Below are 26,129 nucleotides of genomic sequence, written 5' to 3'. Positions count from 1 at the left end.
GGCATGCAGAAGGCAGCCGATCGATGTTTCTCTCTCATCAGTGTTTCTGTCTATCCCTGTCCCTTTCTTGCTCAAAAAACCAATAAAAATATATTTTAAAAAGAGAAAGGCAGAATTCAGTGGTATGAGGGCCCCAGGCTCCGGGCTTTCCAGGTTCTTGCTGTTCCTTCCATGTCGAATGCCTAGCCCTTCCCTCCTCACCTTTCGCCCCTCGAGTCCCCTGGACCAGCAGAAGGGATGTACACAGGTTCTGCAGGGCAGTCCCAGCCCTGTCCAGTGGCTACTTCTGACTAATTATGAGCTCCCCCTCACTACCTGCTTGCACTCAGCACCGCCCTCCCAGGCCACCCACCTCAGTGCCACTGTGGGTCACGGGCACCTGGACCCACTGGGGAGGATCGCCCCGGGCTCCGGGGAGCACTTTGCCCAAGGCAGGAGCTTGTCCCTGTCCCTGCCTGCACCCCCAACTCCCGCTGTGACCCAGTGGTTGTTCTACAGGAATATGGGAGCCCAGGGGGCCCAGGTGCCCGGCCTGGCTGGAGCAGGGGTGCCTCTGCTCTAGGCCCTCATCCCAGGGGCTCTGAGAGCCGTGGGCTGCAACCGCTCCCTCTGCGAGACCTGCCTGGAGCCTGCTTTTCTCATTGGTCCGCAGGGTCTGCTGCGGCCCCTGCCAAGCTTCAATGTTAATAACCTGTAGGAACAGTTGTTGTCACCTCCAGACCAGCAGCTCACACCCCCACCCCCCAAGTTAAGGCACCATATTTCCGTTTCCTTCGGTTTTCTTTTTCTTTTTTTTTCTTTTTTTTATTATTATTATTTTTTTTTTGCTTAAAGTATTATAAAGGGTATTACATATGTGTCCATTTTTTCCCCCCGCCCTAGACAGTCCCCTAGCCTCCCCTATCCCCCAGTGTCTTATGTCCATTGGTTATGCTTATATGCATGCATACAAGTCCTTTAGTTGATCTCTTACCCCCCTTCCTCCTGCCCCCCAACCCTCCCCGGCCTTCCCGCTGCAGTTTGACAATCTGTTTGAGGCAGCTCTGCCTCTGTATCTATTATTGTTCAAAAGTTTATAATGGTCTCTATTATCCATGAATGAGTGAGATCATGTGGTATTTTTCCTTCATTGACTGGCTTATTTCACTTAGCATAATGCTCTCCAGTTCCATCCATGATGTTGCAAATTGTAAGAGTTCCTTCCTTTTTAGAGCAGCATAGTATTCCATCGTGTAGATGTACCACAGTTTTCTAATCCATTCATCTACTGATGGGCACTTAGGCTGTTTCCAGATCTTAGCTATGGTGAATTGTGCTGCTATGAACATAGGGGTGCATATATCCTTTCTTTTTCTTTTATATATATTTACTGATTGACTGATTTCAGAGAGGAAAGGAGAGGGAGAGAGAAATAGAAACATCAGTGATGAGAGAGAATCATTGATCAACTGCCTACTGCATGCCCCACACAGGGGATGGAGCCCACAACCCAGGCATGTGCCCTGAATCGAACCTGGGACCCTTTAGTCAGTCTACAAGCCGATGCTCTGTTGACTGAGCCACACCAGCTAGGGCCAGTTTTTATTTTTGTAGCATTTATGACATCACAAGGAATGACTACTTGAGGGTTTCTTTTTTCCCCCTCTTACTTTTGTATAAATTCTATGAGGAAAGAAACTCTATAGCTCAACCGCGTGGTATCCCGCCTTCGCCCTCAGGGCTGATGTGCTGAGTCAGTGGCAGATGGAGGGATGAGTGACAGGAACTTTACTTCCTGACCTCATTAAAGGACCCTCTGCCTTCCCCCGAAATCCTGCTGAAAGCTGCCCATGAGCACACGTCCAGGATTGATCACTTCAGTCTAGAGGAGAAGGTCAGGTCGATATTGTTCAAGTTTCACGCACAATAGAAGTCGCGAGTCCTGAAAATGAATGTTCTTGTTTTTCTTCCCTGGAGTAAATGTGCTTTTCCGCCGCCTGCGATAGGTGCTATTGGCTGGCCCATATTTCCCCGATCGGCAGCCATGGCGCTAATGAATGGCCATTGATCGGGCAGGGGAGTGAGCGCACCTGGCCCAGGGCTGGGAGGAGGCGTCTGGTTTTATTTTCCATCTCAGATCTTATAAATGAGGAGAGAGACAGAGGTGGGTGTTTGGGGGCCACTGCTGCAGCTTGGTGGCTAATTTTGTTTCATCAAGTGTGCACAGCTAGCCTTCTCTAGAGTGTTTATGATTTTTTTGTAATGGTCAAGTAACAAGGAAATTATTATTACTTTTTTTAAAATATATTTTTATTGATCTCAGAGAGGAAGGGAGAGAGAGATAGAAACATCAATGATGAGAGAGTATCATTGATGGGCTGCCTCCTGCACACCCTACACGGGATCAAGTCCGCAACCTGGGCATGTGCCCCGACTAGGAATCGAACCGTGACCTCCTGGTTCATAGTTCAATGCTCAACCACTAAGCTATGCCAGCCAGGCAAAAGGAAATTTTTTTTTAAATATTTTAATAATCTATTTTTTAATCCTCACCAGAGGATATATTTTCCATTGATTTTTAGAAAGAATGGGAGGGAGTGAGGGGACAGAGAGAGAGAAACCACTGCCCTGACCTTTCCTTGTCCCCCCCCCCCCCCCCCGCCCCCCAACACTGGCCAGTTAGCCTGGCCCTGCCCCCAGGGCCTCACACTCCCTACAGTCCCAGAATCAAGGACTAAGACTGGCCCAGCAGTTGGCCTACAGGATGCTGCTCTCTGATTGGTTCCTGGGCTAACCAGTTTGGATGGTCCTGCCCCCTTTCTTGACCCAGGTAATGGACCAGGTCAGGGAGTTGATAGGGGAAGGTGAGGCATAGAGGAGAGGGTGCAGGGAGAACACCCTGTGAACGGGGAGCGCCACTCAGTCATAGCTGTGGGGCGGGTGGGGGTCAGCTGAGTTGGGGGTGAGGCTGCTGACCTCTCTTTGCTGGTCAGGTGTGGCTCAGCCCCGGGCAGTGGGACTGGCCTCGGAGGGACCTTCTGTCCCTGCAGAGACGGACGCAGAGTGATCACGGGCTCGCTCGCTCAGCAGTGACTCTAAGGGCTCCGTACAGTTCTGTAGCAGTCCCCGCTGGCCCCGCCTTCCATGGTCTCCATGGGCTGGAGAGCGGCTCTGTGCTCCTTGGACCCACAGGGGACACAGCTGGGAGGGGTGCTGCCGCGCTTACAAACATCAGGTGCGTGCTGGCGGCTCCGGGCAGCAGATGGCCCAGCAGATGGTGCAGGAACGCAGTCACATAGCAGGGTCTCCTGATGGCCTGAGAACAGAGTGGGTTTCAGGAGAAAAGATGGAGCCTGGGTTCTGCTCTTTGCAGAAAGCCCACCCTGCATTCAGGTGGGTTCAGTGCAGGCTGTCAGCACAGGACCGGGGAGGGGGTGGGGCTGGTCCCCGCAGGGACGCAGGGGAAACAGAGGCAGCCGCAGCGGGCTGGCTGCCCGAGCCCAGATCCAGCTCCCTCCCACTGTGCTCATCCAACGCCTCTGCCAAATCCTCGGGCCTGGGTGCGTTCTGTAAACATTGCCCGGCCTGGCACTGTGGGGGCCGGGTCTGTGGTAAGCCCTCACCTGGACTGGGGCTTCTCCACGCTCACGTAGGGCCAGCTCAACCACCGTCACAGTCACATACCTTGTATTACAGTGTATTGTTCTGGTTGTTCTATTTCATTCTCAGCTGCTGTGCCTGGCTGATGAGGTCACATTTGCATAGGTGTGTACACACAGGAGAAGCGGTATATACAGGCGTGGACAGCAGGGGGTTGGCAGGTGCAGGGTGATGTGCTTTTCAGTCAGTAAAGCCGTTGTCATCATCACAGCCTGCGTGACTTTTTCCACGCGGACAACTGCGGACCCACTTGTGCCCACCCCTGTGTAGGACCAGGTACTATCTGAGGTTACAGCATCATGGGATGGGTCATGCTCCCCACAGATGGGGGGGATGTACTCTCCATGGCGAATTCCTTGCTGGGCCACGTGTATGCACGGCCTCGAGGGCCCACACCTTGGAGCCCAGGTCATAACCCCTTAGCGACACTCACATATCCATCGTCGTCTTCAGATCTCAGCCTGTGCCTGGTGAGCTGGCCCAGGTCACAGTGTGGCCCAGCTGACCTCTGACTCATGACCCCGTGGGCCTGTGTGAGCCCCCAGAGTCATCCCCGGGGCCCCAGCTTTTGTGGAGGCACCCTTATTCCTGGAAATAGGTGTCCTTGCCTGATAGGCCCACTCCTTACGGGGAGGAGTCTGTCCAGTCCCACAGGGCCCCCCACCTTCCACACTCCAGACAAAGTCACCAGGCTCCTGGGCCCTTCTCCCCCGGGAGCCCCCTCCCTCCTGTGCAGTGTCCCTGCTGGTGGTGACAGCGTCTCCCGGGAGCGTGGCAGCCTCCATGGCCTCATAGAAGGTCAGTCTCGGTACCCGCAGTGAGTGCCCCGGCCCGACTTCAGAAAACACAGGCGCTAGGAAAAGTCACGCCGCTCATTTCCTGGAAAAACCCAGTGAGCGTCTCCTGCAAGTGGCTTTCTCTTCGGCCCGTTCCCCGGAAACCTCACCAGCTGGGCCCCCAGGTGGCCCTGTGGTCCCTGATTCTAGAAATGCCCAGGAAGCGATCGTCCTGGGACCATGTTCGGCTCGCCAGGGAGTCTGCTCGGTGGGGAGACTTGCACAGTTCCACACACACTCCTACCCTCACCTCAAGCAGCCGCATGTCCATCATGAGAAGTGGGCGGCCAGGACTCTCCCTCATTTACGCTCCGATGCCGTGGCCTGACCAAGGCCACACGCAGGAAGGGGAACGGGGTGGGGCCTTGCTCTCCTGCCGGACCGACACCAAGGAGGCTGCGGTCTGAGGGTCTGGGGGCTCACGGCCCCTCGCCCTCCTGTTTTGCAGAGGCCGGCAGCCTGCACGCGGCCTGCGTCCACGAGAGCACCGTGCACAGCCGCGTCTTCCAGATCCTGTACAGGAACGAGGAGGTGCCCATAGGCGACGCCGCCGTCTTCCGGGCTCACCTGCTGCTGGACGGTGAACGGGTGAGTTGTGGATCCGCCAGCGGCCATGCGCCGTGGTTCCTTCCCAGAGGCGCGGCTCCTGCCAGGGCCTGCTGTGTCCGCCAAGGGGTGAGCGGCCCGAGAGGCGGGAGGTCTGCTCTGGTGTCTCCCAGATGCGAGATTTTCCGACCTCCCTGCTCGTACTCACTTAGGTGCTCGTTCTTTCACTCCTACACTCGCTCGTTTCCCAGCCCAAGATGCTGCCGTTGACGGACGTGTGGACTGTCATCCACCTTTCCGTTGACCATTTGTACTGTTAGGCCACCTGTGGGTGAGCCCATGGGAGTCTGTGAGCATCTGCTTCGTGCAGGGCAGTGGGCGCAGCCTCTGGATGAGGGGCGACCCCGACGAAGGCCGCAGGTCCTCTGCCCTCAAGTGACTGATAGCTCATCACGGAAATGGTCTGTGTACCAGCACCCGATCGACGAGTCCACTGTACTAGCTGTGTGTGCAAGTGAGCACCAGTGAGCCAGGATGGGGAGCTGGGCTCTGGGGGACGCCAGTGGTTCTCAGGGGAGCCGGCTTTGGGGTACACGCCGAGCGTTCCTCAGGCTGATAGGACGAGGAAGGGCGTCGGTGGGGAGACTTGCACTGTGGGGGAACGGCACGAGTAAAGGCCCAGAGGCCCGGGAGCCTCGTTTTATTTGCCGGAATCTTGGTTGCAGATGCCGTTCAGCCCTGGCCGGACTGGCTCAGTGGATAGAGCATCAGCCCGTGGACTGAAGGGTTCTGGGTTCGAGTGTGTTCAAGGGCATGTACCTCGGTTGCAGGCTGGTGTGCAGGAGACAACCAGTTGATGTGTCCCTCTCACATCAATCTTTCTCTCTCTGTCTCTACCCCTCCCTTCCACTCTCTCTAAAAATCAATGGAAAAACATCCTCGGGTGAGGATGGACAACAACAGCACAATCACACAGCTGCCCTGTGCGTCAGGTTAGCGCACGTCAGAGGAGTACGTGGAGTAGAACCCACTGCTGCCACTCCCCAGGCCCCTCAGTCCCCTTCGCTGCATTCCTGTGGAGCACTTCCTGTTGGGCGTCCTTGAATGAGGGGCATGTACTCCCAGCGGGAACGCAGACCAAGAGGCCTGCCTGCTACTCACAGTCCCAGGTGCTGTGCCTGAGGCCACCTGGCATCCCCCCCTTCCCGTGGCTCTCTGTCCCCACCCTTCATGGTCCAGGCGGTGACCACGTTCCCCTGCGCGGCTAGAAGTGAAACACTCCCACTCATTCCTCGCTCATGAGTCCACCTCCCATCCGGGATGTATGCCCCGTTAAGCACACCCATGCCGGGCCCAGGATAGAATGGCGAGGGAGAGACCATCCCTGGTGCTTTGGGGCTTGTATTTTCATGTTTGATCCACAAGCCCCAATGTAATCAAATAAATAAACCAGGTAAGTTCGTCCCTGAGCCTCCCCACGCGTGTGCTCTGCTCGCCCGGCTGTGACATGCATCTGTAAGGGTGTCAGCAGGAGGCGTTTGCTCCTGGTGGATCCTGTGAGCTCCACGGGATCCACCCAAAGTGGGAGCGAGCGCCTGGCGGGCCTCTGGGAAAGGTTCACTGCTGCCTTGGGAGAGACCCTCCGATGATGGACCGTGGGAAGGTCCAGAGCTCTGCTCAGCACCAGTTCCCGCAGGACAAGTGACAGGCTCGGGGGGCGGGGGCAGCTCCCTGGGAGCCAGCACCCGAGCGGACACCCCATGCTGAGGCGGAGCCTGGGCACCCAGAGCTCTGGGGGACGGGCCCCGCGGGCGGGAGGAGGGGGGGTTCCAGGAAGAGCGGCAGGGCCACGGTGACCTGCACAGTGAGTGCGGGGAAGCGAGCAGGAGGTGGTGTTGGAGAGGCCAGTGGGCCAGATGTCCTGTGCTCTGAAGGCCACGGGGAGGGAGGCAGTGGCGGCCTCCGCTCTTGCCAGAGGGCGCAGTGGCATGTTTTTAGCTTGTCTGTGCCCATGGGCTGTGCATATGTGCATCTAAGTTCCCTGGTTAGTCTCCCCTCTCCCCCCCCGGCCTCTGTCAGTCTGTGCCTTGCATCCGTGTCTCTGGACCTGTTTTGCTCGTCAGTTGATTTTGTTCATTAGATTCCACCTGTGAGGGAGAGCCTGTGATACTGGTCGCTCCCTGACGGGCTTGTTTTGCTTAGCAATGGTTTGTCCACGTTAGATGAGACCGTATGTGGAGGCTGGGAGCTCCCTGCCTGCTTGGGAGTGAGTCTGCAGTAAGTACTAGCTGCTGCGCTTTCACTACCGTGGACAAAAGTGCTTCCTGGTGCAGGAAAGAAAGAAGGAAAGAACCGAAGGGAAGGAAGGAGGGAGAAAAGGACCCTTGAAGGAAGGCGATGGCATTAACCAAGAAAAGGCGGAGCCATGGAAGGACCCAGTACATGTGCATGTGAATGTGTGTGCATGTGTATGTGAGCATGTGTGCATGTACGAGCGTGTGTGTGCGTGTGTGCAAGTGTGAGCGTGTGTGTGTGTGTGTGTGTGTGTGTGTGTGTGTGTCCCTCCGATGATGGACCGTGGGCCGGCCCAGAGCTCAGCTCAGCAGGCAGCGATGAAATGAATGGTGAGAGAGGGCAGTGACTTCATCCCGGAACACCTTGCAATGAAATATTTTGGAGACATCGGTGAAGTCATAACTGGGCTCAGTCCAGCCCCGCTCGTCCCGGCCCGGCTTCCCTCCAAGTCCCAGAGGAGCTGCCGCGAGCCTGGATCTGGAGCGCTCCGTGCATCTTCGCTCCGGGCAAAAGCTCCCCCACAAGGTGGTTGGGGGGCTCCCGTGCCAGGCTCACTTCCTGGGGCTGCGCAGGAGGTTGCGACGCTTGGGCTGTGTGTACACAGCGAGTTTCCTGATTATGCAAAACAGAGCGTGGAGATGAAGTTATTCATAGCCCTTGGACCCAGCAAAATGTTAACTTAAAGGCTTTTTTTTTTACAACAAATTTTAAAACACTGGGGGCCTAAAGATAAATTCCACCCATATGTCTCAGCCTGAGTTAAGCTTCCAGGAATATATTTCCAAAGAGGTGAGACAGTGCCATCCCTGCAGGATGAGAACATTCTGGCAAAGGAACGAAGCCCAAAGCGGTGGGGGGAGATCAGCTTTATTTACTCAAGATGCATTCGTGTTTCCTGTGGCGGCTCTGTTCCTGCGCCAGGGCCAGAGGAATCTCAGTGACACTGTCCCTTAATGATGCCAGACGACGGGGTGCTGGGCAAGAAATGGGCGGGGGGGGGGGCGTAGCTGCTGGGTCTCAGCCACAGGCAGAGGCAGTCAGAGCCTCAGGGAGCCTGAGCCAAGCAGAGCTTCCAACTGCATGGCCTGATCAGGGGTCCCTCCCTCCCTCCCTTCCTTCCTTTTTTCTTTCCTGAGCTGAAATCTATAATAGAAACGTGCAATTGCCTGATTTTGAAATGTTTGCAACTTTCTGAGAACGAAGCCAAATGTGTCTTCAGATGGAATTTGGCTCACAAGCTTCCGGGCTGTAAACCTGAAACAAACAAATGTACTAGTAATGGGAAGCCTTGACTGCGAAGATCGAGACCGGCAGGGTGTTGTGGGTTACGGGGGAGCAGGGGGTCCCCGCTGAGTAGGGCCAGTGTGAGGTCTGGTATTGAGCAAGCAGCTCCCCTTTGCGGGGAGGGAGGCGGTGCTTCCTGTGGGGAAGGAAGGGCGGGTGCATCCTTAGACGTGTGTGAGCATCGGCAGGCAGGACAGGTAGACGCCGGTGCGAATGAACGCAAACAGAGCTTTGGCAAGCTCAGAAGGGGTGCAGCCATGGCGAGGCCATAAAATGCCGAAGCGTCTTAAAGCATAAATGGTGACGTGGAACGGGCCTCGTGGCAAAGGATGGGCTTCCTCAGGATGCCGAGCCACCTCGGGAAATGACGCCACTGCCCAGCATCGGGCTCCCTGTACACCTGGACATGGTGCCTGCCGGGCGAGGGTGCCCGCGGGCAGAGGTGACAACACCTCCAGTGTTACCCACCGCTAGCCAGGTGGCTTTCCCTGCTCCCCCGGCAGGCGCTGGCCTGGGACACAGTTCTCCTGCTTGGAATAACTCCACATCAGCCCAGCCGGCGTGGCTCAGTTGTTGAGCTTCCATCTATGAACCAGGAGGTCACAGTTCGATTCCTGGTCTGGGCACAAGCCCGGGTTGCAGGCTCAATCCTCAGGGGGTGTATAGGAGGCAGCAGATCAAAGATTCTCTCTCATCATTGATGTTCCTCCCTCCCTCTCCTTTCCTCTTTGAAATCAATAAAATAATAATAATAATAATTTCATGTCAAATCTGTTTGGGGAACGAGGTTCTTGAGGTCCTGCAATGTAGAAACATTGTTTAACTAGCATTTCTTTGGCCAATGGGATTCTCCCCAAATTTGACTGCATCAGTCCCTCCCGTTTCCCATGCAATGCTCACAGACACCCTGTCCCACCAGAGTTCCGGGCACATGCATGGACCGGTGTGATCTCACATCACTGCTTCCTGGTGAGACTGCTCTTCTAGATGTTGGACAGACCGGCTGGAGTTGTCAGATTCAGCCTCTCCACTCACAGTTCCCAGACCTGACCCCGAACTCCCGTGAGCTCTGTTTCTCCCGCAGGTGGAAGAGGCCCTGAGTGAAGTCGACTTTGAGCTCAAGGTGGACCTGCACTTCACGGACAGCGAGCAGCAGTGAGTGCCCTTGAACTTGTGAATCCTGGCACCACATTCCCTCCCCCAGCCCTTCCCCACCTGGGGCAGCCTCATGGCCACGAACCTCAGAACATCTTCAGAAATGCCTTTCTCTGACTGACTTATTCACTTAGCATAACACCTCCTAAGTCCACCCATGCTGTTACAAAGGGTAAGATTTTGCTCTTTTTAATTTTTAAAAAATGTTCTAAAAAGTATGTTTTATGATTTCAGAAAGGGAGGGGAAGGGAGAGAGAGAGGAACACCAATGATGAGAGAGAATCATTGATCGGCTGCCTCTTGCACGCCCCACACTGGGGATGGAGCCCTCAACCTGGGCATGGGCCCTGACTGGGACTTAAACAGTGATCTCCTGGTTCATAGGTCGATGCTCAACCACTGAGCCATGCTGGCTGGGCAGATTTTGCTCCTTCTTATGGCCGAGTAATGTTCCACTGTATATGTGCACCACAGTTTTTTAATCCTCTCATCTACTGACTTGAGTGGCTTTCATATCTTGGCTATTGTAAACGAAGGCTGCAATGAACGTAGGGGTGCATACATTCTTTTACTTGCTCCTTTTAATAATCCAACATTTGGTCAACTCCTGAAGTTTGCCATGGACTGTACTAGGTGTTGGGGTATGAAGTTGAATTTGTCACATCACCTGGTCTTAAGAGGTGGGGTCTAGTGGACAATGCAGACTCGCAGAGGCAGCTCAGTGCTGGCATCTGTCGGGAAATAAAGTGAGTGTGGATGGGGGGCCAGGCGGGGTCCCCCCTGAGACGAGCCTCGGACAGAGTCTGGCTGTCCTTCCATCCTTGGCGGTGGGCTTGGAGGCAGTGACAGCGGAGCACACATCCCAGATCTGCCAGGAAACAGCGGGACGTCTCTCCCCTCCTCCGAGCCTCAGTTTCCTCATCTGCCCGTCATGGGAAAGAGCTTCCGCCAGACGGCCTTCGCAGGGGTTGGATAACTGAGGCATGGCGGCGGGTGGCCAGGGTGAGGCTGTCACCCAGATCTGCCTGGACGGAGGCATTAATGACGCCGTCACTCACCTGAGCCACTCGCTTGCCTTGCAGGCTGCGGGACGCGGCGGGGGCCCCTGTGATCAGCAGCCGGACGCTCGGCTTACACTTCCACCCCCGCCGAGGCCTGCACCACCAGGTGCCCGTCATGTTCGACTATTTCCACCTGTCGGTGATCTCGGTGACCGTCCACGCTGCCCTGGTGGCCCTGCAGCAGCCCCTGATCAGGTATGGCGCCAGGAGCCCGAGGGCACTTGCTGGTCACACCACCATGGAGGGGCCTGAGGGACACAGAGGTGGCAGCGTCGGTCAGCACTTACCAGAGATGCTCCTCCCAGGCTGCGGGTGGGGCGCAGAGCCGCACTGCCGGGCAGGGAGAGGTGGGTGGGGCAGCTGAGGGCACCAGGAGCCCAGGGTGCACAGGCCCGGGTCGGATAAGAGCACAGACCCAACCCGAAGACTTGGCTGCTACACCTGGCTCGGCTGTGCCTCAGTGGGCCTGTTTGAGAAGTCACGCGACGGCCCTGAGACTCCTGCTCTTCCTCTGTAACAGGAACGGGTCCTGTCCATCAAGGTTTCGTGATTCTCAGGGCGGGCAGTGGCCGGGGAGGCAGGGCAGGGCTCTGGTGCCTCCCCACTCGCAGGAGAGGAGCTCGATGGAAACACTGGCTCGGGCTCCTCCTCGGGGGTAAAAATAGACTGGCTCCCGCCCTCTCATCTGCAGGAAGGGTTCTGTTTGTTCGCTCACAGTGTCTGGGAACAAAGACAGCCCTTGAATGTCATAGGAAATGCCTGTCAAATAGGGCAAGCCCTGGCTTTTCTAGAAAAGCCATTTCCAAGGCGTCGGGTAAATCCAGTCAGAAGAAAGCAGGTGTGAAATGAAAACTTAGCCTAGAAAGACCCATCCCTTCCTGAGGCCGACAGAGGAGAGACCCAGTTTCACCCTCTCGAGGACCATCGGGTGTCAGTTGAGGGATTCAGATCCACTGAATGGATCAAGACCACGCTTTCATCAGGTAATGAGGCATTTTATAAAAATATATTTCTATTGCTTTCAGAGAGGAAGGGAGAGGGAGAGAGAGAAGCATCATTGATGAGAGAGAATCATTGATCAGCTACCTCCTGCATGACCCCCATGCAGGGGATCAAGCCTGCACCCGGGGCATGTGCCCTGACCAGGAATCGAACTCTGACCTCCTGGTTCATTGGTCGATGCTCAACCACTGAGTCACGGCACCCAGGCAATGAGTTATTTTATTAATTTATAGTTTGTCCCCCAAATGTGCCACACGTCTCCTTGCTCAAATATATGCTATATTTCTTCTGGAATGTTCCTTCCCAGCAAGCTGGACACTTGCTTCACATCTCAGTTAGAAGCAAATCAGCCTGAAGAGTCTATTACCCTTGATTGGATTTGTGGTGTCATCAGCAATAGCTGTAGAACCACAATAATGACCACGTTAGATTTTATTTCCTTTGTGGTGTGACCGGCAATAGCTACCAGCCTTTATGGAGTCATCTCTATTCATCAGCCACAGCACTTAAAGCTCCACTCGTCTGGCCCCATGAAACCCTCATAATAACCCCCAGAAACAGAGGCCCCGGGATGTTTAAAAACAATTCCCAGCCCTGGCCGGCGTGGCTCAGTGGTTAGAGTGTCAGCCTGTGCTTTTTGGAATCAAAAGGTCGCACATTCAATTCCTGGTCAAGGGCACATGCCTTGGTTGCAGGTTCCCTCCCAGCCCCGGTCAGGGTGCAAGCAGGAGACAACCGATCAATGTGTGTCTCTTACACATGTCTCTCTCTCTCTCTCTACCTCCCCTGCTCTCCCTCTCCCGCTCTCTGAAAAAACAATGGAAAAAATATCCTCAGGTGAGGATTAGCAAAAAAATAAAAATAACCTACTCCCATGTCACAGAGCTGATAGGCACTGCTGCTGGGCTCGAACCCTGGCCGCCTGGGCACACTGGCTGCCTCTTAATACCTGTCTGCACTCTACTGTGGCGACATCCCTCACTGCTCATCCTTCCACCCAGTTTGGCTTATAAACTGCTCTACACTCACTGGCCTGAGTTCGCCTCTCGTATTCCGCCTGCCTCTCTCTAGCCCAGTGGTTCCCAGCGTGGGGCACACTCCCCACGGAGGGGGGGCAATTTGATTTTTAAGGGGGGCAATTTGAGAATGAGTTATTAACTGAATTTTTTGCATTTCTTATGGTTCTAGGGGCCTCATATACAGCATATAAACATATGTTGTGACATATTTATGCATGTCAGGTCTCTATTTTTGAAACTTTATTTGCTGTTTCTTCATATCACTTCATATTATTATTATTTAACAGTTTCTTAGTGATTTCTTCCTCAGTACGTCACCTGTCATTTTGTTCTTTTATTTTTCTCTTTCACTGATGCCATGTTCGTTGGAAGCTTGTTTAGACCAAGTTAATGGCCTTTTCAGCTTCCTCCACGTGACTAGGAGTCACTTTTTGAATAATAAGAATTATATGTCACTGGGGGGTAGGGCATCAGGATTTTAAAGATGCTTAGGTGAGGCACGGCCAACAAAAGGTTAGAGACCACTGCTCTAGACCAAAGTGTGTTTACCCTGAGGGCTGTGCCGTAATCACATTGCTACCTTAACCCCGACTCAGCCCAGTACATGGCAGGCGCCCACTGAATACCTGACTACATGAATGAAGCAGAAATACAGTGCTCGCTTCATCTCCCCGCCAGCGTTCTAAGCAGACACGGGGTCTCCCTCCCTTGCAGGGTCCCTCCTGGGCACCTGTGCTTCATGATGTCATCTGAGGGTATTTATCCTCAGGGCCTCTTTGCCATCAGAGGCTTGGAATCTCCCTGCAGGAAGAAGAATGCCCATAAAATAGTCTTGACAATGGAAGACAATTGACGTTAGGGTAATTAATAAAAGAGATGGAGAGAAAGAGGCCATGAGAACACGGAGACTTTGTCACTCTATCAATAGAGGAAAATCACAAAGGTGAAGGAGGTGGCCATGAAACCCAAATGTGAGAAATCCAAGTGATTGCGTCGGCTTCCGAATCCCCTTTCATCTGCCTGTGACCATCGCCTTCACGCCCATCAGCGGGTCTTTCTGTTGACTTGCCGAGCTGGGCGGGGCCTGGACAGTTGTCCATGGAACAGATCACAGCATCTCCAACCGGCATCGACCTCGTGGGCTTCCTCGTCACAGCAGTCTGACAGCCATGATCCCACTAGGACCGCCCCTTCTGTGGGACTTGTCTTGTGGGCTCCGCAGCCATTTCCCCAAGGAACTGACTTGGTGGAATCATCTTTCTCAACCTGTGGGTCGCGACCCCTTTGGGTGTTGAACGATCCTTTCACAGGGGTCGCCTAAGACCATCAGAAAACACATATATAATTACATACTGTTTTTGTGATTCATCACTATGCTTTAATTATGTTCAATCTGTAACAATGAAAATACATCCTGCCTATCAGATATTTACATTACGATTCATAACAGTAGCAAAATTACAGTTATGAAGTAGCAACGAAAATAATTTTATAGTTGGGGGTCACCACAACATGAGGAACTGTATTAAAGGGTCGCGGCATTAGGAAGGTTGAGAACCACTGCTCTACATTCTCTTTCTCCGTCTTCACTTCTCTTCAGTTTTACTCGCCCAGGAAGAGGCTCCTGGCTTGGAAAGGGCAGCCCGGACGCGGGCCCGGAGCAGTCCAGCCTTTCTCTGGAGAACCTGGTCTTCGGAGCTGGATACTGCAAGCCGACTTCTTCCGAGGTACGTCAGCGTGGGGCTGGGCAGTGGCTCTGAGACCAGCAAACGTCGCTTGGAGTGTGTGTGGGGGGTGGGCGGTGTTCAATCAAGCGCCAGCTGCTTCAAACGTCCCACGTAGAGTCGTTGCGCTGGGTAACGTCTGTCCCTCCCTGTCACCTGTCCCTCCGGCCCTTGTTTTAATTGCTGCTACTTTCCTCAGACATATTCCAGCTGCCAGGCCTGGGGCAGACACTGAGGATCTGGTCTGCATGTGGCACCCCTTTGACCTGGTTCCTCGAAGGATGTGGTTCTCTGGGGGCCACGGGGCATGTTGTGTGGGGCTCCCCGAGGTGGCATGGGAGTGCCAGGGGGGCTGCCCTGGGGGACTTCAGAAACCTTAGGCCTGTGTGGGTGGCAGCTGGGTCCCTGTGGCTCACTCAGCCCATCTGATTCTGTTGCATCTACGCAGGTCAAGGGTGACCGGCCACATCTCTCCCTCTGAGCTGTGGTGACGGGAGAGAGAAAAGTCTGGTCTCAGACGCCTGCCGTGCTAAGTACGAGGTGACTTGGGGGGGGAGGGGTTCCTTCACCTCAGGTTCCTCAGCTCTAACATGGGGTGACTGTGTTTTAGAGAGGGTTTCAGGAGTTCATATGTGTCAAAACAGGACCGAAGTAGGCTCCCAGCAGGCATGTGACACGCATCCTTTTTAAACGTTCTTCTTGGCTATTTGGGGGGATGTGTGTCAGAGAAGACACCCTCGTTTTCCCCGGAGTCAGATAGAACGCGCGTTTGTGGGTGCGGCTGTGAGCTTGCTCTCGGGGCGCAGCTCCATAGGTGGCTTTCGGGACCCGATTCTCTTCTGTGTGTCGTCCATCTGGGCCCATCCAAACCTTCAGGCTCAGCGCTGCACCCACTGCTGCCTGCCCACCTGGCAGGGGCTGCAGGCAAAGAATGAAGCCCCCCCCCACTACTTCCTTGGGGCTGTGCCTCCACATCCCTAAGAAGCAGGTGCCTTAGGGGATCGCACTGCAGCCTCACAGACTGCAGCCCCAGCAGGATCAGGGAGCAGGAGCCCCTCCCACACCGGCTCCTGTGAGAGGCCTTTGCACAGGGGCTGGTGGTGAGACCAAGCACTGGAGGGAGGGTGCTGTGACGTGTGTGTCCCTTTGTCCTCAGCCCCTCCCACCCTCAGCCCCTTCTGACAGCTTCAGATTTAGGGCCTGAGGGAGGCTCGCTCTCCTCCCCATTGCAAGCCCGCAGCTTTGCCTGGGGAATTATTTCCCCTCCAATTCCTGGCTTATCTGTCAAAAGGGGTTGGAATGCCTGCCTCTCGGGGTTGCTGAGATTAAATGAATAAGCTTATAAAAGCCTTGAGCTTCCAGCCTGGCATAGCAGTGATCTGGAAATCCCTGGGCTGGCATTATATTCCTTTTAGTTGATCCACATCATTAAACCGGATGATAATTAAATCAGATGTGACTCCAGGAGCCCCAGTGTGGTCTCGTGGGTAGAACACTCGATGAAGGGACTTCGATAATGTAGTTCTGTTCTTGGCTTCAGCACTAACCTGCTGTGTGACCCTGAGTCCAATGCTTGCCCTCTCTGGGTCTCAGTGTCCCATGGAAGGGAGATTGGGTGAGATTGCCCTGGAGGCCTCTGTGCTGTTTGCATGAGAGACAGAGCACCCTCACAGAGTCGCTGGACTCTGTGTGCAATCCAGTCAGCAGACTAGTGGACGGGGTGCACCTGGGCCCAAGGCCCCTCCCTGCCTCTCTGCCCTGGGTCTCAGATTTGCGCTGGCCCCGGGAGAGCAGAGCGGCAGGTGGGGGGCAGGAGGGAGGCCTGTGTTCCACCACCAGCCTCCCACACTGCCATGCCCTGTGCATCCCCGCCTCCCCCGCCCTGCGCCTCGTACAGGATGTTTCTTCCTCTGACATACAGCAGGAACACTCCCTGCGTCCTCTGGGCTCATAACTGCTCCGACTGAGCAAATACAAGCCATAACGTGGGCACAGCTGTTCACCGAGCAGTTCAGGCTTGACAGGGGTTCCTGCAAAGAACAGTGGTACTCCGGGCCCTGGCCTTGCAGTAAATAAATCCACATTTAAAGGGACTCTGAACTTCCTTGCCTTGGTCCTTGAGTCTAAGTCAGTGAGCCATCTGGGACTCATTCTCCTTCCCCCCCGTCAGTAAAGTAACAGCAATACTTTGGGGGTGTCGACAAGCAGGACAGTGCACACCCTGGTGCCGAAAGCTGCCGGGAGTAGGTTCCAGGCTTAGCGATTCTAGAAGCCAACGGAGAACTGGCTGTTGTCATCCTCCCCTCAAAAATATCAGCCTGTCCTCCCGATCCGCGTCCTGTTTTCCCTGAAAAATGAGCAGGGCCCATGGAATCTTACCAGCCCAACGCTGGCTGCCTCCAGTCTTCTGCGTAATTGAATGTATTTGATAGTTCCGATCATCCTGAGAAATCACTTTACAAATATTGAAATAATAAGAGATCCATCAGAGCACCAGCAGTGTAACATTACCTTTGGTTCCCATGGCAACCAGGGCGCTCGTGTTCGGCGGGGTGGTTATTGATGTCATTTGTCCCAGCCGCGTGTTGGGTTGGCTCAGTAAGCGCGCACCCGGGGTGTTTATCATCACCTGCCATGCGTGCAGCTCATTTCGACTTATGTCTATTGTGGGGATTTTAGAAATGGTTTTTCATTTGCTGGTTTGGTTCTATTTGATTTTTCAGAAGGTATGTGGCCAGCGTCTGGTAAGCAGCTTCTTGGCTGTGTTGCTTCGTCTGTCCTCTGTGTGTGTGTTTTGGGAAGGCAGGTCACTGAACGGGTTCAAGGGGATCTCTGGGGTGTAGACTCGGTGGCTGTAGGACACCTCAGGAAGCAAGAAATCCAGCACCCAGAAAGCAGAAAGGAGGAGGGATACTCACTGAGCAACGACTGTGCTGCCCACAGTGCTCACTTTTTGCAAGCCCAATGATCTCCTCTGAGACTTCTAACGTCCACGAACCTTAAGTAGGAGACCCATTCTACAGGTGAGCGAACTAAGAATCTGAGAGTCCAGGCATCCTTCCTAATGGTAGTTGTTTGAACCAGAATTCGAACCCAGCTCTAGGTAACTCTGGAGTGAGTGTTCTCTTGCGTGTATTTGCACTAATGTGAGCTCGGCCCACACTTGTTCTCATGGTTGATGTATTTAGAGTGGTTGGCGCGTGGCCAATACGGAATTAATTTTCCTGCTTCTGTTTTTACTGGTCTCATTTCCTTTAGTACAGTTACAATTACAAGTAATAGAAGTAGAATGATTCCTCGTTTTGCTCATGTGCACACAAAAATTTCAATTTGCAAAGCAGTGTTAGAATCCAGGGTGACACACAATCCCTCATGTTTTTAAAATGTCTACATGGTGATTTTTATGAAACACATACACCTGATCGAATTGGAGAATAGAACTGGTTTTCCTTAAATCAGAGTCTTCCTTCAAATTAGATCATAAAAACAAAGACATTCGTCAGGAAAGTGTGGGGTTCTGTGATGCTCTGAAAACTAGATTTCCCTGTTCTGTGTGAGTAGTTGAATGTTCTTAATTAAATATGAAGAATGCCATGTGCCTACGGCTCACGGAATTGCTGAACATTGCACACCGTTTGGGGAGTAACTTTAACAAAAAAATACATGGAAATGAAATAGGCGCAATGAAAGTGCTGACACTGAATGTCTGAACAGATGGGTTCAGCATTTTCACATGCGAAGTGTTCAGGAATTTCTACCCGACGGTGGTCACCTTGGCTGAGGATCTGTCTGCAGACCTGTGTGACCAGGCACAGCTGTACCATGGCCTGTGCATGTCATCCGAAGGCTCTGCAGCATCACCTCTTCCAGGAAGCCTGCCCTGCCCATCCCACCACACATTCCTAGCTTCCTAAGGCTTCTCCTAATGGGACTCCACATTTCACAACTGGGTATTTGTGTCCCAGGTTCCTTCAACTAAAGAATTGTTTTCCTGCCCTAGCCGGTATGACTCGGTGGATAGAGCATCGGCCTGAGGACCAAAGGGTCCCGGATTTGATTCCAGTCAAGAGCATGTACCTCAGTTGCAGGCTCCTCCTCGTCCGGGCCCTGGTTGGGGCATGTGCAGGAGGCAACCAAATCAATGTGTTTCTCTCACATCAATATTTTTCTGTCTTTCCCTCTCCTTTCCACTCTCTCTAAAGATCAATGGAAAAATATCCTTGGGTGAGGATTTTAAAAGAAAAAAAAAAATAGTTGTTTCCCCTAGGGCCGTGGTTGGCAAACTGCGGCTCATGAGCCACATGCGGCTCTTTGGCCCCTTGAGTGTGGCTCTTCCTAAGCCTTAGGAGTACCCTAATTAAGTTAATAACAATGTACCTACCTATATAGTTTAAGTTTAAAAAATTTGGCTCTCAAAAGAAATTTCAATCGTACTGTTGATATTTGGCTCTGTTGACTAATGAGTTTGCTGATCACTGCCCTAGCGGGTAGGGTGTGAAGGGGAGGAGGGCACTAAGTTTAGAGCAGTTAGGATCATGATGATGAATGGAATGGAACTGGCCCTGTGCCTTGCTGGAGAATAGAGAGAAACCCAGTGGGACTCCCAATCATACTTGTAGTCAACGGATGCATTTACCCAAGATGCATCATTCATTGGCACTAAGGTAACTCACAGGAGGGTTTTGAATTATTCAGGGTTAATATGTCAACTTATCTAATTACTAGCGAGTTCTTGCTTTTAAAGGTTTAAATCGGCCCGGCTCTCTCGGGGATGTAGGAATTGAGCGATTCACTAAAGAAAATGCCATCACATATGGAAGAGTTCATATGGAATTCCTACTGATAATAACCCTAAGACTAATGGGCCATGCCTTTGTCCTGCTTATGGGAAGTTTTCTTCTCTCTCTTGCCCAAAGAGGGCAGCGAGGGCCCTGTCCAAGGTGCTGAAGCTGGTGAGAGTTGGGAGGAGGTGAACTTGACCCTCTGACCCCAGTCTATTCCTGTAATTCCAAGCCCACTGAATTTTTAGGGCACTCTGTTGCTTTGCTTCATAAAATGGAAGTCAATAAAACTGGCCTTGCAGTGACTTGGAGTCAGAACAGTATATTTTTAAAATCGCTGCTTAAAACAGGCTCATACACAGAGAGGAAAGGAAAGCACGTTGAGGAATCAGGAAGGAAAACAATGAGCCACAAGGATCGTCAGGCCTGATGCTCAGCCACACAGTGTGCGCTTGTCCTCCGCACCGGACAGAGCGCTGAGCTCTCAAAGGGTGGTGAGGACGAACACCGATGAGGGAGGACTTGATTCTGAGGAGCCCTAAGAAAGTGCCCTTGTGAGCAGGGAGCAGGGCCAGAAACGGGGGGCTCGGGGCTCCTCGAAGCAGGCAGGCTAGGGACCCATCCCCCCTGGAGCTGATGGCTTTATGAACCCGCTGTCGGCTTTTATTTCTGCTGAGTCACCGCTGACGGAGGCACTGCGGGACTAAATGATGCCTCTGTCAGTGCACACAGACCCGGCTGGGCACCTGGCTGCTGCAGCCACAGTTTCCAGAGGGGAGGCCCAGGCCGCACGGAGAAAGGCCTTCCCCCGCTCACACCCCGCTCGGGGAGTGTTTCCCCTGCGGCAGAGCGGAGTGGCTGCATATAAGTCATTAGGTTCTTTGAGCCACAGTCTTTTGATTTGGGAAATGGAAATAGGAGTTTGTATTATTTACTTATTTTTTATTTTATTTTAATTCTCACCGGAGGATGTTTTTCCATTGATTTTCTTTTAGAGAGAGGGAAAGACAGAAAGAAACATCAATGTGAGAGAGACACATCGATTGGTTGCCTCCTGTACATGCCCTTGACCAGAATCGAACCCAGGACTTTTCAATCCATAGACTGATGCTGTATCCACTGAACCTAACAGGCTAGGGCTGGATTCTTTATTATTTGTTCTGATAAGAAAGAACTCCAAGGCATGAGACGTGGTCAAAGCAAGGAACAGAGAAATGTCCAGAGCATTCGCCAAATTGTGGGTACATATGTGTGTGCTTTCAGGACACATCTGCACATATGAAGTGCACATGCACCCATGTATGCACATAGGCATGTGGACGTATTCTGGAAGGATCCATCAGGAATGATTTGGTTCTGGGGAACGAGGCACTCTATGTTGTGTTTCCTCGGTAATATGGAGATGTTTACATATTTCTGTTCATTTTGAAAATCAGAATTGACGATCCAATGAGATGAAGCAGATGGTAGGACTCTTCAGATGCCTCGTCAGCAGTGGGTTCCTCTTGCTCCAGAGACCTGGGGAGTCCAACACACACCTGCTTACACGCTCTGTTAGCTTTTCTACAGCCGTGCTGACGTCCGGTCCGAACACACTGGGAGAGGGGGGATGGGAGGGCGTGGGTCACCGAGCGCCTGTGAGCACAGACGTCTGAGAGATGGGAATGTTTGCTTATGAAATGGGAAAGTCTTTTGATTCCAGTCCCTGTGTGTGGAATGTGTCGCTTAGTTTCAAACCAGAAGGGACCTCAGAACGGGAAACCAGGTTTGTCCACGGCCCTGTGTGTGCACACTCAGAGCCTCGCACAGATGCTCGCCCAGCACCGATGACGTCACCTCCCACCTTCTCCCTAGTGCGAGTTTCTCCTTCTCAGCAGGGGCACTACTCCCCCTTGCCTCAGGGCCTTGCTAAATTCCTCCTCTCCCTGGGAAAGGGAGCGTCCCGCTGTCTGTCCCCATGGCCCAGCGGTTCTCAACTTGGGGGTCGAACGACCCTTTCACAGGGTTCACCTAAGACCATCAGAAAACACATATATAATTACATATTGTTTTTGTGACTAATCACTATGCTTTGATTATGTTCAATTTGTAACAATGAAAATACATCCTGCATATCAGATATTTACATGACGATTCATCACAGTAGCAAAATTACAGTTATGAAGTAGCAACGCAAATAATTTCATGGTTGGGGGTCACCACAACATGAGGAACTGTGTTAAAGGGTCGCAACGTTACGAAGGTTGAGAACCACTGCCATGGCCTCTCCTAGGGGTGGGGGGAGAGGCCGTGCTGGGTGCATTCAGTTATCACAGCCTGTGAGGCCGGTCACCTCCGTCCCCCCCTCTGCTGTTAGTGTGACTGTCACTGTCACCGTCTTCCTGTGAAGGTGGGGAGCCAGAGGCTCGGCACACGGCGGTGTTTTTCCCGCACACAGGGCACTTTCCTCAGGCCCAGGCCGTGCGACGGCCCTCAGCTTTGGTTTCTGTCCCAGCAGGGCAGCTTCTACGTGCCCTCGGAGAACTGCATGCAGCGCGCTCACAAGTGGCACCGGGGGCTGTGCCTGCTGCTCCTGCACGCCTACCGGGGGCTCCGCGCCTACTTCCTGCTCATCATGAGGGATGTCCCGGAGCTGCCACACATGGAGCTGGGTAAGGGCTGGCCCAGGGGACACGCATCCCACAGCCCTTTCTCTGTCTACTGGGGTGCGAGCAAGTCCGCACGCTTCAGTAAACCTCCGAGTAACCAGGTTACTCAGGTCGGTATTTCTGTTCTGTGCGTCATTCTAGGAGAGAATCTTAGATGTGCAGATGCAGGAAGAAAAGACGCAAGCAACTCAAGAAGCATGCATGCATTCATTCATTCATTCATTCACTCACCCACCGAGCATTTATTGATCACCTACTGTATACCTGACACTATTGGAACATAATGGTAGTTTATAGCCTTGTCTTAATTAGGTGATAATTATGGCATTGCAAATTATAAGAGTGCACAAGAAATAAATACATATATAAAGAAATAATAATAAATAAATACAAATATACCCTTTAACATGGATGACCACAGAGACCTCGGTGGCCTCACAATGGTTTTCTGGGGATGAATTGCTTCCTGCCCATCACCAGACATTGTGGAGACCATTGGACCTCTTGATTGACAGATGGTGGAACTGAAGCTCAGAGAGGTCAGACGACGGCTCAGGGTCACACAGCAGCGTGTGGCCGCACCGTGTCAGGAGTGCAGGGGCCCTGCAGTGACTCCAGGGTAGGGTCCTGGCTTCATGCTACTCACTCCCAGCAGGTGGAATGTCAAGGTTCCGTTCAAAGTCCTCTAATGAGGCCCCTGTGCCCCTAGACCAGAAGCCAGGTCCTTAGCCTGGGATTCAAGGTCAACAAGAGAAACCCGCCGGGTCCCTCAGCTTCTCCCGGCTCTGCGGCTCCACCTCACTGGACTTCCAATCATCATCAGTGCAATGGAGATGCAAACCTGTGTCCCACGTGTGTGAAGCATATGTGTGTGAGTGTGAGTGTGTGTGCACACACATACGTACCTGCAAAGGTACCAAAGAAGGTGGAGTCACTTTGAACTTGCACCAGGAGCCCTTGTTGGCCTTGTGGAGGGTGACATCATAGGCTCCAAGTCAGGTTCATCCCCTTTGCCACCCGGAGCCAGAAGGCAGTAGGGACGGACGGAAAGAGAGTTCTCGGGCAGTGGCTGCGTGCCAGGGCGTGTCCGTCTTATTGTGCGCTGTCCTTTCTTTTCCCAGAGTCCCTCGCTGTTGAAGAAACGCTGAATCGGCTGTGCTTGGAGCTACAGGTAATGGGAGAACCGTCCCCTCCAGTCTGAACAGCTGGGGTTATGCCAGGCAGACATGGTTGCTCACTTGGTAAAGAAAGCAGAGCTGAGCCCAGCCGGTGTGGCTCAGTGATTGAGCGTTGACCTATAAACCAGGAGGTCACTATTTGATTCCCTGTCAGGGCACATGCCCAGGTTGCAGGCTCCATCACCAGTGTGGCGTGTACAGGAGGCAGCTGATCCATGGTTCTCATCATTGATGCTTCTATCTCTCTCTCCTTCCTTCCCCTCTGCAAACGATAAATACACACACACACACACACACACACACACACACACACACACACACAGTGGGGAAGTCAGTAAAGACGCCAGGGAGGAGACTGCAGTCGCTTCCTGGAGGAGGGGCCTTTACCGCCGCCGCTCTGCCCCCTCAGATGCTGAACAACCCGGAGAAGATAGCCGATCAGATAAGCAAGGACCTCGCCTGGCTGGCCGCCCACCTGATGGCCCTGTGGACCCAGTTCCTAGACACGGTGACGCTGCACTCCCACGTGACCGCTTTCCTCACGCAGGAGCATCACACCCTGCGGGTGAGGGGCCCAGCAGAGGGTCTGTTGGGCAGAATGGGAACTGGGGTTGACTCTGCAGATGGCGGGGGGGGGGGGGGGGGCGGGGTAGACCACCCCCTGCACAGGCATGAGATGTCTTTGAACTTAGCCTCTCACACCTTGGCTCTGCCTTCATGACACACCTCCCTCGGCTGCCAGATGAGAGCAGAGTCCGTCGCAGGGCTATCACACGTGTTTTGAAAAGGATTTAAAAATGTAGACATCCTTCTTGGCGTATTTTTGTGCTGCGAGCTTGGATGCGCCGTCTCCTCGCGCACAGCGGGAGGACCCCGTGGCTGGGTCTGCAGAGGCCTGGGGACACCCGTGCATGGCTGGCTTTGCACATTCTGTTTCGTCTGCATGCATTTCTGGTCTCCGTGTTCACATGTCTTATACTCTAGTCGGAGAAATAAGCCCCAAGTAGAAAAATGACAGAAAGCGATGTAAGAACCGCTTCCTAAACATGCGCTGAACTCTGTCCATAAGCCGTGCTGAGGCGAGAGCTGTGAGTGACAGAGGCCCCTACGGGGGAAGAGAAGGATTGTTCCAGAACTTGGGGTGTGGGCTCAGAGCCTCCCTTTAGGGCTGACCTCTGGGACCTCGATGTCCTTATAAACACCAGGGGACACCTGCCCATGAGGGGAGCGGTGCATGTGACTCTCACCCTCAGGTGCGGAGGTTCTCCGAGGCCTTCTTCTACATGGAGCACCACAAGCTCGCCGTCCTGACCTTCCAGGAGAACCTGTGAGTAGCCCCCCGCCCGCGCCGCACCTAGGACTCGGCACCCGAGACGGCGTTGTTCAACGCGCCGCCGCCCTTCGCCCTTGGCCGCCAGCCGTGTGAGAGCAGGGTCTTCCCGCCTCTGCCCACCGGGCTGCGTGCTCTGGGCAGGGGGGAGGTCGGCGGACCGCAGAGGCAAGGCTGGCGGGGCAGGGTCCCAGCCCTGCCTCCTCGTGCCGAGTGTCATTGTGGTTCTACAGGCAGAGCAGGGCTCTCAGGCCCCTGAAGGTGCCTGCGGCGAGTCCCCTGCAAACAGCAGTTAGAAGCAGATGGTGTGGCTGTGACCATGAGTATTTGAGACAAGACCCGGGGACTTGGCCATGGCTGTGAAATGCCTTTAGCATAAGATTTAAGACGGAACTCCCTCATGGAGGGGACTGATGAATGTTTAAGTTCCCCTTTCTCCAAAATTAAAGAAAAAATTAAAACCTACTCAGAAAAGTCAGAGGGTTGACAGATGGGGTCCTCCCCTCTCCGGATTCCCTGGCGAGCAGAACAGCGTCCCCCAGACGTGTTGGCCTTTGCCACACAAGTCCCACGAGGGCCATGGGGGCGGGGAGGAAAGGGCGGCGGACAGGCGGCGAGGTCAGGTCCCAGGGTGCTGAACATTCCTGAAGGTTTTCCTGGGAGAAGGGGGCGGGCGGCAAGTTGAAAGCCTGTAACTCTTCGGGTGCTCCCCGGGCCGTGCCCCCAGGGTGCAGTCGCACAGCCAGCTGTCCCTGGACCTGCGGAACTCGGAGTACCTGAGCACCATGCCCCCGCTGCCCGCCGAGTGCCTGGACATAGATGGAGACGGCAGCACCCTGCCCGTCATCTTCGAGGACAGATACGTGGACTGCCCCATGCCAGGTGTGTCTTGGTTTTGGAGACTTAAGAACAGCGCTTACCAGGGGCCCCCGTCCATTGATCTGTTCACGTCCCAACGGCAGTGGGACCGGGTGAGGGAAAGGGTTTCTTAAGCCCCAGTCGGTTTGGCTCAGTGGACAGCAAGTCAGCCCGCGGACTGAAGGGTCCCGGTTCCATTTCGGTCAAGGGCATGTTGCAGACTCGATCCCCGGCCTGGTCAGGGTGCGTGCAGGTGGCAGCCAGCCCCTGGGTCGCTCGCTTATCGATGTTTCAGGGCGGCTGCAAGCTGAGATTTGTAGCGTGTTTGAAAAGTCAGGTGACTTCCAGGGCAGCACAGCCTCAGGAAGGAGGATGCATTTGGCTCTCAGGTGAACCCTGCCACCTAGTGTCCACACCGTGTATGACGGCTGCAATGCGGCTCTCAGGTGACCCACTCTACGTCCACCTCTGCGTGAGACCCTCTGCTCCTCTCATCGTTCCTCAGTCATAGAGGTGAAAGCAGCATGCTGCTCTTCGGGCAGCATCGGGCTTCCTCACTGGCCTCCCTACGTCCTGTCTCAACCGTCCCGGATAAATCTGATCAATCTGTTACATCTGCTCCAAGGACCCACCAATCACCTGCTGCCTGTCCTAGGAGGCCCAGACTCCACATTTACACAGGGCGTTCAAGTGCATCCATCTAACCGTCTAACCTCACCCCCATTCCCTCTGGTCACTCTTGCTCCATCCACATGGGATACGTGAGGCCTAAC

The 26,129-nt window shown here is 53.8% G+C and overlaps 1 protein-coding gene across 3 annotated transcripts in view; it reads left to right on the top strand.

The window, feature by feature from the left end:
- Window positions 1–26,129, top strand: part of FAM135B (family with sequence similarity 135 member B) — a 91,227-nt gene that overhangs the window by 49,118 nt on the left and 15,980 nt on the right. For 2 of the 3 annotated variants that reach the window (XM_059672364.1, XM_059672363.1), the window contains 9 exons: window positions 4,924–5,063; window positions 9,685–9,755; window positions 10,838–11,011; window positions 14,438–14,564; window positions 21,840–21,993; window positions 23,112–23,161; window positions 23,578–23,733; window positions 24,374–24,495; window positions 25,226–25,380. In XM_059672364.1, the coding sequence (XP_059528347.1) occupies window positions 4,924–5,063; window positions 9,685–9,755; window positions 10,838–11,011; window positions 14,438–14,564; window positions 21,840–21,993; window positions 23,112–23,161; window positions 23,578–23,733; window positions 24,374–24,495; window positions 25,226–25,380 (1,149 nt within the window). The remainder of the gene's footprint in view (window positions 1–4,923; window positions 5,064–9,684; window positions 9,756–10,837; window positions 11,012–14,437; window positions 14,565–21,839; window positions 21,994–23,111; window positions 23,162–23,577; window positions 23,734–24,373; window positions 24,496–25,225; window positions 25,381–26,129) is intronic. The other variant, XM_059672365.1, reaches the window with a different exon arrangement.

Source organism: Myotis daubentonii, chromosome 17 (genome assembly GCF_963259705.1).
Source record: "Myotis daubentonii chromosome 17, mMyoDau2.1, whole genome shotgun sequence".
Classification (NCBI taxonomy): domain Eukaryota; kingdom Metazoa; phylum Chordata; class Mammalia; order Chiroptera; family Vespertilionidae; genus Myotis; species Myotis daubentonii.
Note: the sequence above shows the minus strand (reverse complement) of the source record. Positions and strands in the feature narration are given on the sequence as shown.